The sequence below is a fragment of the Penaeus vannamei genome, chromosome 4, assembly GCF_042767895.1.
Source record: "Penaeus vannamei isolate JL-2024 chromosome 4, ASM4276789v1, whole genome shotgun sequence".
Taxonomy (NCBI): Eukaryota; Metazoa; Arthropoda; class Malacostraca; order Decapoda; family Penaeidae; genus Penaeus; species Penaeus vannamei.
In genome coordinates this window covers 45460601-45475600 of record NC_091552.1, presented here as the reverse complement: position 1 = coordinate 45475600, position 15000 = coordinate 45460601, and the positions used below count along the sequence as shown (strand labels likewise).

At 34.3% G+C, this 15000-nt stretch overlaps 1 protein-coding gene across 5 annotated transcripts in view; it reads right to left on the bottom strand.

Moving 5' to 3' along the window:
* Positions 1-15000, bottom strand: part of LOC113830409 (pyridoxal-dependent decarboxylase domain-containing protein 1) — a 20113-nt gene that overhangs the window by 3707 nt on the left and 1406 nt on the right. For 3 of the 5 annotated variants that reach the window (XM_027383627.2, XM_070121127.1, XM_070121126.1), the window contains exons 2-13: positions 10271-10377; positions 9440-9767; positions 8993-9183; positions 8507-8696; positions 7952-8099; positions 7408-7535; positions 6985-7056; positions 3288-3392; positions 3014-3115; positions 1684-1752; positions 639-740; positions 145-309 (exon numbers count right to left, since the gene is read on the bottom strand). In XM_027383627.2, coding sequence (XP_027239428.2) covers positions 145-309; positions 639-740; positions 1684-1752; positions 3014-3115; positions 3288-3392; positions 6985-7056; positions 7408-7535; positions 7952-8099; positions 8507-8696; positions 8993-9183; positions 9440-9767; positions 10271-10377 — 1707 coding nt within the window. Of the gene's footprint in view, positions 1-144; positions 310-638; positions 741-1683; positions 1753-3013; positions 3116-3287; positions 3393-6984; positions 7057-7407; positions 7536-7951; positions 8100-8506; positions 8697-8992; positions 9184-9439; positions 9768-10270; positions 10378-11470; positions 11546-15000 lie in introns of all 5 variants that reach the window. The other 2 variants (XM_070121128.1, XM_070121129.1) reach the window with 1 other exon arrangement.

Sequence of the window (15000 nt, the reverse complement as noted above, 5' to 3'; positions counted from 1 at the left end):
TCACATCTAAGACATACATCAAATTAACAAAAATGTGATTGCTGTGGATAAATTCAGCAATATATATATTAAGCAAAATGAACTTGCAAACAAGAAGTAAAAAAAAAAAATTGTAAAAACTACCACCAGAATTTATCAACTTACTAGTTGATGGTGAAGGGAGTGAATGAGGTGATCAACATGTGCGAGAGTGATGTGGTAGGTCTCAGGTCCTTCCATGGGGCTCCAGCGCAGGACAAGGCCAGCCGTATCCAGCTGCACCAGCTCTAGAGGGATACTACCTAGATCACGTCGTACAACCTGACCCAGCTGGGGAGAAATTTGGAACAAGACTGTGTTAACTGATGTTGCTTCTCATGTTACCTAGTATGATTTCACCTATACTGAAATGACACAATTATAATATCAAGTCCCCTGAAATGCTACATTTCATGTACAGCGTAATATTTTACCCATAAAAATGTCTCACCCGTAACGATAAATTTCATAATTCATCTTAGTTCTCACTTCCTTAAGGATATCTTATTAGGTTTGTATCTAAAGGGATATTATTGGTTCTCTTCAACAAAGACATATGAAAAAGAGAGTAGCTGAGTGGGTTAAAAATTAAAATAAAATTTAAGGGAACATCAACTCACCCATGAATTCAAATTGTCGTAATACTCAGAGTTCTTGCCACCTGTGTTTGTCTCATCAACATACTGGAATACCACCGACCCACTCACAGTTTCTAGGAGTTGCTGAAAATGCATGAAAAACACATTATAAATATGTTTACCATCGTACAGTCCCTACCTCAGCCCAGACTCATCAATGAACCTAAAAACCTGTCCATTGCTAAATATAACCAAACCCAATTACAAATCCATGGCTTCAGTATCCACATTGCCATTTCTTTAAAGCCATAAAATTGTCCCCTTGACATAAAAAAAGAAAAAAATCTACTAGAGTTTCACAATGTGCAGGAACAAACGAAACTGAGAAATGTAATCTATTACTGACAGACCCTTTTTCTGCCTTGACCAAAAAAAAAAAAAAAAAAAAAAAAAAAAAAAAAAAAATGGTTGGCAGGCAAGCATGAATCAGCAGTATGAAATGTTAGCAGCTGAGTATAATGAAAATGTAGGTTTCTGCTGCTCTAATCCCTTTCACAATAAACTGAATCACTTTTCTTCAAGCACTGGGAGGCTGTCAACATCACTGCTACAGGGTTGATATATGCAATCATATTTTTCATTATTCAAATTATCAATTTTTCATAACTCAAATTATCAATTAATATGATTTTAAATAATCTCATAATCATCCTTATCATTACTAAATCTCATCGTTCTCAAAACTGCCAACATTCTGTTAATAAGTAATCATCTCTATTTGATTAAACTTTTATCCTCATTTGATCATAATTACATATCTACAATGATTGCTCCTCTTGATTACCATTACCCTTAATCAACATTAATCAACATTGAGTCAGCCGCTATTATCACTTTAATTAGTGCTACTCCTCACTGCCGTCATATTCACCAATATCATCATCATCATCCTCACTATTACGCACCTGCTATAATCCATATTCCCTACTATCATCCTCCTCATCATCATTGTCACTACTATTACTAGTGTCAATGCACTACCATTCCTACTGTTCTATTCCCAGACACCCCACCCTAGAGTACTCACTGCAGTGCTGACAGGCTTGGTGACTAGATCCTGAATGGTGACTGCCGTGCCCTCAGGGGGGACTGGACTCTGAAGAAGAGATAAAAAATGTGTCATAAAAACAATAACTAGAAAGAATAAAAAGCAGGAGAGATGAAAAAAAGAGTGATAGAGAAAGGAAAACAGGGATATTAAAAGAGTCAGATCCAGGTAAGGACAAAATCATGAAGATTGACAGTTAGAAAAAAAAAAAAAGTGTGACTGTGGGAGTGAAACACAGGAGTGATTAAAACAAAAGACCGAGGGAGAGACAGTGAAGGAGTAATAAAAATGAGCCTGAGAAAATTGGAAGAACAAAAAGTCCATCTGAAGGGGGATATAAATGTAATAAAATGCAACTTGATACAGAGATGATAAACTTGAAAAAAGAAAAAAAGAAAAATTGATAGAGAGAAAATCTGGAGTGACAAAAAACGGGAGTGAGAGAGAGAAAAAATGCGATAAAAAAGTGAGACTACAAGAATGAAACAAACAGAAGTGATGAAAACATGAGGTTGGGGGGTGGAGAGACATGTCTTAAAAAAGTATGATTGGAGAAACTATAATGAGAAAACATGACTAGATGAATATGAGGCTGAGGATAGACAGAATCCATGGACAAATTTATATTCAGCAAATAAATATCAGTTATTGCTATTCTCAAGTATGTGCACCCACTGGATAAACATACACAAAAATAATCTAAAAAAATGTCCAAATTCCACATCAGAGATATCAAAGTTTTAGCCACAATAATTCTGTATCAGAGGATACCTTAATATAAACACCCTTTTCATGCACAAGAAGCCCTGAATTCTGCTGTCCTTTAGGGGTTGATAGGAATGTAGATACAGAAAATAACTGGAATACCAAAAACAGCAACGAATGAAGGAGAAAAAAACAATAAAAACTACACAGCAAAAAAGAGAGACTTCTGAAGGAGCAACATCAGAGACCCAAACAGAAGAATAAAGGAGTAATAATAATAACATAGACCAGAGGACAACATCTCCGGAATATAGGAAACAGGGAGAGAATATTGATCAACACAGACCTGAAACATTAATAGAAAACTTAGAAGAAACAAGTCTAAAATAGAAACTGAGAGGAGACCTTTGCATAATAATAATAATAATAATGATCAACAAATAAATAAAATAAATCAATAAAGTACAAAAATAATAAAGGTCACATAAAAAAATATATATATATATTAACTAAAAAAATAAATAAATAAAATAAAAATCTCCTTTAAAAAAGGAAGGACATAGTAAAGAAAATAATAGCCTTCACTAAAAGGACGCAAACTCACGAAGAGCCGAATCCGTGGTAATGTGGCAAGATGCTGCTGCAGATACTGGCTAAGCTCAAAGGCGTGCTGGAACCGCGATATCACTCCAGTCTGGCCTAAGGTCTGCCACAAGGAGATAAAGTCAGTATCAAATATTACTAAGAAAATACAAAAAAAAGCATATTGGAAACCTATAACATGCAATCTCTTTTTAAATCTACAACTGCATAGAAAATTAACGCACAATATTCAAAACGACAATGATTGTATAGAGCACAAGAAAACTAAATTTTACCTGTAATGTGGTCCAGAGAGGAAGACACGACAATCGCACGTGCAAACTGAGTGCCGTCAGACCCGCTGCATGAACTGCCGAGGTCTCATATGCCTTGTATAGGGTCTGGGATTGTTGTTAAGGAAAAAGTACAAATCCATAAAATATAAAATGAAAACTCTCCAAGAATCATTTCCATACATCTTTCTATGATAACACACTGTAAGACGAATATAACACATTTACTATGTACAGTAACGGTTATGACACAAATATTTGATTAATTATGCATTCAACACCTGAAATCTTTAACATATTAAAAAATTCCCCAAAAGGAGGGACACCTGGCACAAGTTAATTAAAACACTACAGATAGATCTTCTGTGCAAAAAAAGGGGGAAGGAAGGACGGAAGGAAGGAAGGAAGGCAGAAGGGAAGGAAGGAAGGAAGGAAGGAAGGAAGGAAGGAAGGAAGGAAGGAAGGAAGGAAGGAAGGAAGGAAGGAAGGAAGGAAGGAAGGAAGGAAGGCAGGCAGGCAGGCAGGCAGGCAGGCAGGCAGGCAGGCAGGCAGGAAGGAAGGAAGGAAGGCAGGCAGGAAGGAAGGAAGGAAGGAAGGCAGGCAGGCAGGCAGGCAGGAAGGAAGGAAGGAAGGCAGGAAGGAAGAAGGGAAGGAAGGAAGAAGGGAAGGAAGGAAGAAGGGAAGGAAGGAAGAAGGGAAGGAAGGAAGAAGGGAAGGAAGGAAGAAAGGAAGGAAGGAAGGAAAGGAAAGGAAGCAAAGGAAGGAAAGGAAGGAGAGAAAGCAAAGGAAGCAAAGGAAGGAAAGGAAGGAGAGAAAGCAAAGGAAGCAAAGGAAGGAAAGGAAGGAGAGAAAGCAAAGGAAGCAAAGGAAGGAAAGGAAGGAGAGAAAGCAAAGGAAGGAGAGAAAGCAAAGGAAGGAAGGAAGGAAGGGAAGGAAGGAAGGAAGGAAGGAAGGAAGGAAGGAAGGAAGGAAGGAAGGAAGGAAGGAAGGAAGGAAGGAAGGAAGGAAGGAAGGAAGGAAGGAAGGAAGGAAGGAAGGAAGGAAGGAAGGAAGGAAGGGAAGGGAAGGGAAAGGAAGGGCAGGGCAGGGAAGGGCAGGGAAGAGAAGAGAAGAGCAGGGCAGGGCAGGGAAGGGCAGGGAAGAGAAGAGAAGGGCAGGGCAGGGAAGGGAAGGGAAGGGAAGGGAAGGGAAGGGAAGGGAAGGGAAGGGAAGGGAAGGAAAGGAAAGGAAAGGAAAGGAAAGGAAAGGAAAGGAAAGGAAAGGAAAGGAAAGAAGGAAAGGAAGGAAAGGAAGGAATGGAAGGAAAGAAGGATAGAAAGGAAAGAAGGATAGAAAGGAAAGGAGGAAGGAAGGAAGGAAGGAAGGAAGGAAATAAGGAAGGAAATAAGGAAGGAAGGAAGGATGGTAGGAAGGGAGGGAGGAAGGAAGGAAGGAAGGGAGGGGGGAAGGAAGAGAGGAAGGAAGGAAGGAAGGAAGGGAGAAAGGAAGGGAGGGAGGAAGGAAGGAAGGAAGGGAGGAAGGGAGGAAGGAAGGAAGGGAGGAAGGAAGGAAGGGACAGACAGACAGAAAGATAGAAAGACAGAGAAAAAGACAGACAAAGACAGACAGAAAAAAATAAAAAGCGCAGAAGTAAAAAGAAAGAAAAATACATCAATAAAAAAGGAAGAAATCCAAAAGAAAAAATACTACAAAAAGAAAGAAAAAAAGAAAATAAAAAGAAAAGGAAAGAAAGAAATAAAAAGAAAGGAAAAATGAAAGAAAAAAAGAAGGGAAAAAAGAAAGATGTAGAAAGAAATAAAGACAACAGAAGAAAGAAATGAATAAATAAATAAACATATCTATATCTATCTATCCATCTCTCCATTTATCCATCCATCCATCCATCCATCCATCCATCCATCCAACCATCCATATATCCGTCTATATATTTCATAAATGAATTAAAGTAATCTTAATGATAACAATGATCCTTATAAAGTCAATGACATAGTATTACAGAGTAAACCAGGAAACCAGAGTACAAGGTAGGTGTACAAATGTAGCAACAGTTCAAATGAAATTTCCTATATATCTAGGTGGGAATTTAGGTGCATCCTTGCTAATTTGTATGCTTACAGTAATAATACAAATAGAGGATTTTAATATGGAGAAGACCTTGTTACAGATGTGGAAACACCTGTTTCACCTAGAGAAGATGGTAGATAGAAGACTGATTGCTTCACAGCAATCACATGGCCCAAAATACAGGCATTAGGCTTATATGAGAAGCCAATCTGACGGGCGCGAGGCTTGTAGATTAGGAGCACACGAATAACAATAAGTAAAATTTATTTATTTGCGTCTTTTTTTTCAGAATAGTCAATTTTCTATAGTACAACCTGTTCTCCTCGTTACAGCATGGCAGGAATCACATGGCCCAATATACAGGCATTAGGCTTACACGAGCAGCCGATCTGACGGGTGTGAGGTTTGTAGGCTTGGAGCACATGAATAAAAACAATAAGCAACATTTAACTATTTGTCTTTTTTTCCAGAATATTCAGTTTTCTATAATGCAACCTCTTCTGCTTTTCACAGCATGGCAGGATTAGGATACCGTGCATGGAAATGGCATATTCTCTGGATCTGACACTATTACAGTCATGGCTCACAGACACTACATTCCACTCATTTAATGATGGAAATAATGCAAAAGCCCCTTTCTGAACCCTAAATGAGTCTAATCACCCACCAAGCAGTTTGGATGAGGGCCTGGGTGACAGGATAGACATGCCACAAGGGCACAAACCACTTGGAGGACAATTAGAATTATTTGGTGTTTAGAAAGGGCTTTTACATTATTCCCATAAATGTATGAATATGGCTTGTAGTTTCCATGAGCCATAAATGGAAGAGCACCAGGGAGGACATCATTTCCATGCTCAGCATCCTATTCCTAAACATCGTGTATTACAGAAAATTGATATCATGAAAAAAATACTAAAATGACACAAATACCAAAATGTTACTGATTGTTATTATTCTTGAACTGAGTTATGGATTACATATGGAGATGACATGGAGTCTGTGCAAGGAGAAGAGCCTTTTAGCACCTGGATAAAGCTATTCAAATGATAAATATGGAAATTTGGAAAATGGCAAAAAAACGAAAAAACAAAAACAAAAAAAAAAGAGCACAAAAAGAGAAAATATCATTACAAAGGGGAGATAAAAAGTCTTGTCACCGCACAAGAATGTTCGTGTGCACCCGGCCTAAAAGCCACACACTCCTCAGATGGGCCACCACATCAGCCTAAAGCCCATTTTTGGGGCCATGTGACTGCCGTGAAGCACCCTGATCTAAAAGGTAAGATACCAGGGTGTGCTAAGTTATCAGTGGAGTACAATCAAGTATAATGAAAATACAGATAACTAGTAATGTCAATGATACTGATGATAATAAGTGAAATAGTAATGATAATGATAACAAAAAAAAATGATTATAGATGACAATGATAATAGTGAAAGCAACACCAATCCTAACAATATCTATAATCATTATATTAAGCAACAATAATCATTATAGTAATCAACAACTATTAAACAAATAACCTTTTTTAACCTTCTCTACCAATAATTTTTTCATAAACTCCAAACTTCCACCTTAGGATAAACCAACCCATGATCCCACGCACATCACACACAATGCGCAAAAGGATACAACATATGGAAGTGAGGGAATCCCGAGCCACAGGGACAGAGGCAGGGTCATGCTGTCGGCTACTTTTGCAGGCTGAAATTGGGGAAAACTTCATTAAATGGGGTCGAAAGTCTCACTGTAAATATATATATATATTTATATATATATATATATATATATATATATATATATATATATATATATATATATATATATATATATATATATGTATATATATATATATATATATATATATATATATATATATATATATATATAAAATAATCAACAACAACACACACTTTGTGTAAATAAACAAATATTATAAGAGCATGAAGAACAGATTAATTTACAAGACTTCAACATTTAGATATACTTTTTAAATTTAAAAAATGAATTTCAAAGTCACACAAACATCAATACATCCTTGCAAGGGACAATTACCAAATTGGGTGCATTGGGCAGTGTAAGTGCCGCCAGAGCATGCCCCTCTACATGAAGCCATGCTTCGTGTGTGTTGCAGAGTTCTTGGATGCGACCAACATTGTCTACACCCCCTACGGCTCCACCACCTTTTGCATTGGGGAAGAAAAAGGGTGGATTATTCCATTGTAGTAACTTTTTTATAATTACCATTTTAATTTTTTTCTTGTTCTTGTTTTGGGTTCCAGATCTTTTTTTTCTAGTTTGTCACACAGATGGTAGCCATGTAGTATGGGCTGTAAATTTTTAATTTTCTAGCTTGTCATACAGATAGTAGTCATATAGTATGAGTGTTACTGATGATATTGAATCTAGTAACTAATCCTCATACATAAAAAACAGAATGATACCAACTTCAAAACTGCACTTAGCCTATCTTTCAAAAGAAAACACAGTAATTCTTAGCAACCATTATTCTTTTTTCCCAGTAACCCCATTTAAGCACCCAGACAGACATATTTCAAAATCCTAATATGATGACACCAACAACATTCCTTACACTCACCGACATTTGCAATGACAAGCAGAGGTTTCTTTTGTGCTGCTAAATCTTCCGCCATCATGCGATCAAGTGCTGCTGTATCCATTGCAACTGGTGACCCCACAACTGTATTGCAGGGAACAACTCGCACACAGCCAGACCCCAGACCAAGCTGTGATGGATGTTTAGAATTTTATTAGCTGCATAAAAAGTTATGTGTAGAAATGATTTTTCCTCTCCGTATTTTCTTTTTTCTTTTCCATATGATCATCTCTATCCAAGTTAATATATTAAGAATAACTGCATAAAAAGTATGTGAAGAAATTATTTTTCTCTCTCTCTCTTTTTCTTTTTTTCTTTTACAAATGATCATCTCTATCCAAGTTTATATACCAAGAATAGATGTATGGCATGTGAAATAAAATGTGAAATTCACTCATTTCACCATAGCTTTCACAGCTATCAATATGTAAAACCACAGAATAATAACAGGAAATCTATCATATACATCTAATCAAATTAATCAAGCAAAAAAATGAAGACAAAGAAAGACAAGTAGTACAATCTAAACAAACTCACCATGGCTGCAATGTGTTGGGGCAGCCCAGGTCGGACAGTGCTGCTGGTATAGATAACTGGAGGTCTGGCATAAAGTGCCTCATAGCCATCTGCTGCATACTTGGGGTAGCGTGTGTGAAGCAGCATGCGGCATACACGCACCACACCCTCACGCACATCCTCGTGGATGTATGCTGTTGAGTCAAAGTATCTGTTGGAGGCAGAGATGATTCAGACATGTTAAACAATAGAAAAAATAATTCAAGTTTACAATATCACTAAACAAATACTAGAGACCATTACACTATGCTAATCTCTGGCTCAAGATAATATAATCCTATTTCATATTCTTTATCTTAATAGTACTAATTCATAATACCTGTAATAATATGAAATTAACTTAAATGTGCTTTAACAGCCAATATATAAATAAACAAATTCCCATACCTTCCAAACTTGCTTCAACATCATCACAGACAAACACTTACTCACATTCATCCTTCTCACCTGAACAATCTAGAGACCCACAAACAGGAGTCTGACATGACCCTAGTTGCAAGCCGCCTAAGGTGCTGTGGGTCGAGTGTCGTCACCAAAGCTGCCAGCAGGTGGGAGACCGCAGCTAATCGGCCATGGTTGTCAAGGGGGCCCAGGCCATAGGTTACATCTGGTTCCTCATCGTCATAGGTGATCAGGTCCTGTGTGGGAATGGGTGTTTAAGATCTACTTAGGTATTGGGGAAAAATCAAATGGGAATGGCAGTGACTTGTCAACTGAGACTTTCACATCATATTCAGTGTATGGATGAATATAACAAACAACAAAGATGATTTGTATATCAAGATTGAGATCTATATTACCAAAAGTCTGTTTTGTTTACATTTATAGAAACTATGAGGATAGATATAATAACTCATTCACCCAAAAGGGAGAGGGGGAAATTAAACACTGCACCTGTAACAGCCTGGTGGTGTGTAAGGGGTCATGGCCGTTCAGTGCCAAGGGTCGTGGCTGCCTCTCCTCTGGGGGTAAGGGTTCTGCAGGTGACCCCAAAGCTGCAAACATTTCAGCAGAGAAGGTTGAAAGAGCCCCAAATACATCCTCCACCTCCTCTTCCTCCTCCTCCTCCTCCTCATTGTCATTTTGACCTTCCTCCTCCTCCTCTGCTTCCTGCTGTTCGGGCTTTGCAGGCGCCGGTTCCTCAGCCTGAACCTTCTCTGGGGTCTCCTCGCCTGCCTCCTCTTTGGTGGGCTCTTCTGTGGTAGGTGCTTCTGCCTTTGGCCTGGAATAAAAGTAAATCATTACAATATGGTACTATAATTACAAAGCAACACTACTGAGATAGAATTCCCCACCATGATAAAACGTAAACATTTAGTAAAAATCCATAATGAAACATTCTTGGTTGTTCAATGAGTAAAAATTAATAATAATAATAATAATAATAAAAACTTTCAGAACTGGTGAAATGTATCCTTTAACTGCTAAAAGAATAGCTTCAGATTCAAAATAAAATCTTGATAAACAGACATCCCTCAGACAGAAAAAGAAATATTTCCTTTTAACTACTATACGCTTTCCTTTCATCTAGTTCTGCTCATAATTTCAGGGGTCCAGATCACTTACAGTACATGTCAATTGCCAAATACATTGTCGGATAGGTCTGTTATGTAAGGAAAAAGTAGACTTCTATGAAAATATAACCCAGAGCTCTGTCATGCTAAAGGGAAACTTAAATGCTGCATAGTCAAAGGAAATGAATTTCATACTAATTGGGACACGTACTTATCAGCAGTCAGTTCCTTTGGCTCTTCCCCTTTGACTTCTGTCTCACGCTGTTTCTCTTCTCCAGCCATTGTTTCTGCTGCCTCTTGTCCTTCTTCTATTTTCTCCTGTTCAGAGGTAGAAAGTCAATAAATTAAATGTCACCTTAAAAGGAAGAAAAAATGGTTGAAATTATTACTTCTTGCCCAATCCTTACTTATAAAAAAATTCTCATCTTCTCACATTCCTCCGATGTTCACTTCATAAATTACTATCAAGAAACCTTTGCAATGAGAACCCATTTCTTGTTCAAATCAAATTCCTATCAATCTTCAGGCTCCTTCATGCACACAACAATACTACCCCTACAACATTAAGCCTGAGATTAGTCTCATTTCAACAAAGCCCAAGACACTATGATGCCTTAGATCATCAAATGCCTTTAAATGTGTCTCTTTTTCTATGGAAAATCTTTTGGCCTAACTGTTCTTCATGCACGGAAAGGTAACTGGAGAGCAATTCTGGGTTGCCTCAACAACAGTTTAGGCCAACTAATTTTTTCCATTTTGAACATCTCAAAGCACAGCATTCTGCTTGGACAGGTTACTCAACATGCCATTATAGCACATATACATACAAAGTTACGAACACACACTTACTATTCTCACATGACAGGTACACCTCATGGTGCATACAGACTCACTAGGTTACAAAGAGGTAGGCATATGACAGTACAATAGCTCTTGCTTACTGCAGCTTCACTCATTGCAGTGATATATATACTGTTTTTGATACAATGATTATCCTACATTTGTGAGGCATTAGTAAGAAAGTTATTTAGGTGCATTCAATTTCTAGCAAATGATTATTTAAATTCACCATTCAATCTATTATTCATAAAAACTCTCCATTTTCTAAATTTCAGTATTTTGCCCCATCAAAAAAGTTTTTAATTATCTGAATGAAGTCAGTGTACAGGTTAACACCTATATACTGGATCTGTTTCTCACATTAAAAAATATTTTCAGTTTCATAAGCAGTTCTGTGGAAGTACTGGTAAAGCAGTTCAAACAGCTGGGTCTCATTTCTAGCACAAGTCTTCAACATAAAAATTTTGCAACAAGCAAGAACTTCTATTGTTCCCATGCAACAAACATACAATGATTTGTTACTAAAAGCCTTCTGTGTAAGATGTCAGTACTTGATGCTTTCTAAACATACCTAGGGTATTTTTCTATGCCTTATTATGTTTCCTTTCCTTTCCTTTCTTTTTTTTTTTTGTGATTAGTTTTCCTGCTGCAAAAAAGGCAATTACAAATGTTACAATTAAAAAGTACACAGGTTCTAAAAAAATAAAACAATATAAACGGACCTAATAAAAACTAGATGTATCACTATCATCTCTGTAGTTATTTGCTATTGTTGGTATCTACTCTAACCCCACACACTTTTACAGACACCTAAAAACACCTGTGCAATTCTTGCAAGCAATCATTGATTAATAAATCAAGTCCAGTTTCCTGCTAATTAACTGCAAATAAAATTAACTGAAACCCAGTCAAATAAGATGAGATGTTTAATCAAGTTTTCTTCAATTCCTCCGTGCAGTAGGCTAATGGAAAAATGTAACACTAATAATAAAAACATTAAAAATCTTTTGTTTCCTGTTATAAGGAAACTATAAATATAATAACGTTAGAAAAAAAACATGGAGAAACAATCAGTCATATACCACATATACCAATAGATATACCTTCTCCTGATGATAATGATAAAAACTTTTTATATTTTTTTTTACAGACAAGAAAATAATTTAGTAAAGTTTGCAACCATTATTAATCAACCATCTATGCATTACAATACTAAACAAACACTCACATCTTCTATCCTCAATCATCAATTGCCATCAATGGTCTTGTACCATGAATTTATTTCTAAAATCTAAATATCCTAACTATATCTAAATTAGACTTAAACTTTGGTTACAAGATCAATTTTCAATATCAAGGCAATGCATTTTTTTCTTTGGAAATTTCTACCCATCCAGCAACATTCTGATGTCAAAAAGGTATTCATAATACTTTATGTATGGTAAACTGAATATTTACATATGACCTCTAACATCTAATGCATTAATAACTTATCTATATTTAATAATAAAAAGATTACAATCTAGTGAAGCAAAACTAAAAAAGAAAAAAAAAAACATCTACAATATGATTCTAAACAACACAAAGTACTAGGGATCTTTTTCTTAAAATCTTGTTGGCAATTTTTTTTTGTCAAGTAAGAAGTTCAGTAAATCTAAACAATAAAATCTCAAACCCAATTCCATTAACTAATACCTATAATCATCTAACATCACCTGTTCCCTGTTCCTTAATATCTGTTTTATGATATGGAACATCAAAGCCTGAACACTAAAACCAATAATCCATAACACCACGTAAATCCATAACATGGAGCAGTCCTTCACCTCCAATACTGATGTATGTCTACACTGAATCCTTCCCTGTTTGGCAATACTTATAAATCTATATGTAGGTAGAATTTGATATCCATGTTTTACACATATATAAATCATATATACATATATACATATACATGCATATACATACATATAAATACATATACATACTTATACATACTTATACATACATATATACATATATATACATATATATACATATATATACATATATTGACCTATATATAAATATATATACCTATATATACCTATATATACCTATATATACATATATATACCTATATATACATATATATATCTATATATACATATATACCTATACACATATATACCTATACATATATATACCTATACACATATATACCTATACTTATATATACATACATATATATACCTATACATATATATACATAAATATATATACCTATACATATATATACATAAATATATATACCTATACATATATATACATAAATATATATACCTCTACATGTATATACATAAATATATATACCTCTACATGTATATACATAAATATATATACCTTTACATGTATATTCATAAATATATATACCTTTACATATATATACATAAATAAATATACCTATACATATATATACATAAATATATATAAATATATATATATACATATATATATATATATATATATATATATATATATATATATATATATATATATATATATATATATATATATATATATATGTATATATATATATATATATATATATATATATATATATATATATATATGTATGTATATATATATGTATATATATATATATATATATATATATATATATATATATATATATATATATATATATATATATATATATATATATATATATATATATATATATATATATATATATATCACATCAATATTTTCTACTAACAACCTTTTAAAAATATCTTGATATTATAGCAGTAATTTTTTTTTTATCATAATAATCATATCACTTAAAATCACATGTCATAATAATTCAAATATCCATTTAAAAACTATGTATAATTTTAAATTCCAAATTAACCACAAATCTAGTAATATGCATTCGCAAAACACATAACATTTTTCTTTACTTCGGTAATGCCAAGGAGAAACTGAATAAAAAAGATATTCAAATCAATGTATCGGTTTTCAGTCTCTGGCAGTAAACAAGTCCATCAAATGTCTATCTTTAACCTGCAGCTTACAGAACCTGTGCAAACTCTTTTCCTAATTTTTGTTTATGCTATTGGTGCAATATCTTTTTTCGTCTGACATTGCCAAATAACATTATTAACAGCAATGACACTAAAGCAAATATTTCCTGCTGTTTTTTCATATACGGATGTGGTGCTTTCTATCCATCAGCAATCTTATTATATTTAATTTCAACAAATCTCAACGATACTTCTCCTGGGTAAAAAAAAAGCAACAAAAAAAAATAATAATAATAAAAAATACTAATGAATAAATAAATACATGAGTAAATCAATTAATAAATAAATAAACATATATATATTTATATATGTATATATATATATATATATATATATATATATATATATCATATATATATACACAAATCAAGTGAATAAACTGCTCTTACAGAAATAAAGCCCCTACCATGTTTTCATTTTTGTTCCTCTGTTACCTTGAAACATTATGAAATAACCACTGGATCTATTTTAATGGTTATGATGACATCACATCAAAATTCCCTACGTAAACAGAAATACTGCAATGTTACAAAATCATTAAAGAGTATTAACGTTTTGAGACCTGAAAGACTAAGAGAACATATACTTTACCTCTTGAGCATCACAAATCATAAAAGCATTTTAATTTGACAGCATCATTTTGAACAAATTTAAAAGTGCAAAACTTATATATCTGTAATCACTATTTTGCACATCAAAAGACAGTATCACACATTCTCTTATCTATGATGATTTGGCTGCATATGTTGCACATATCACCTGCCTTTTCTACACAGGTACATAATGGAAATACACTTTCACAATCATGAAACCTTCAGCTCCAAATGCAAAGCAATCCCAGTAGATCAATAAAGGGCAAAAACAAAACCCACACCATTATAACACCAACAACAATCTCTAACACACTTTGCAAAAACTAAGGTTTTGTACATTTTATATATGTAATCTTGTTATAAATAAAAATTCCTCAACAAAAAGCCTGCAGCAGGGAGGCCATCAAACTCATCTGACCTAAAATACATATATACAGTATCTA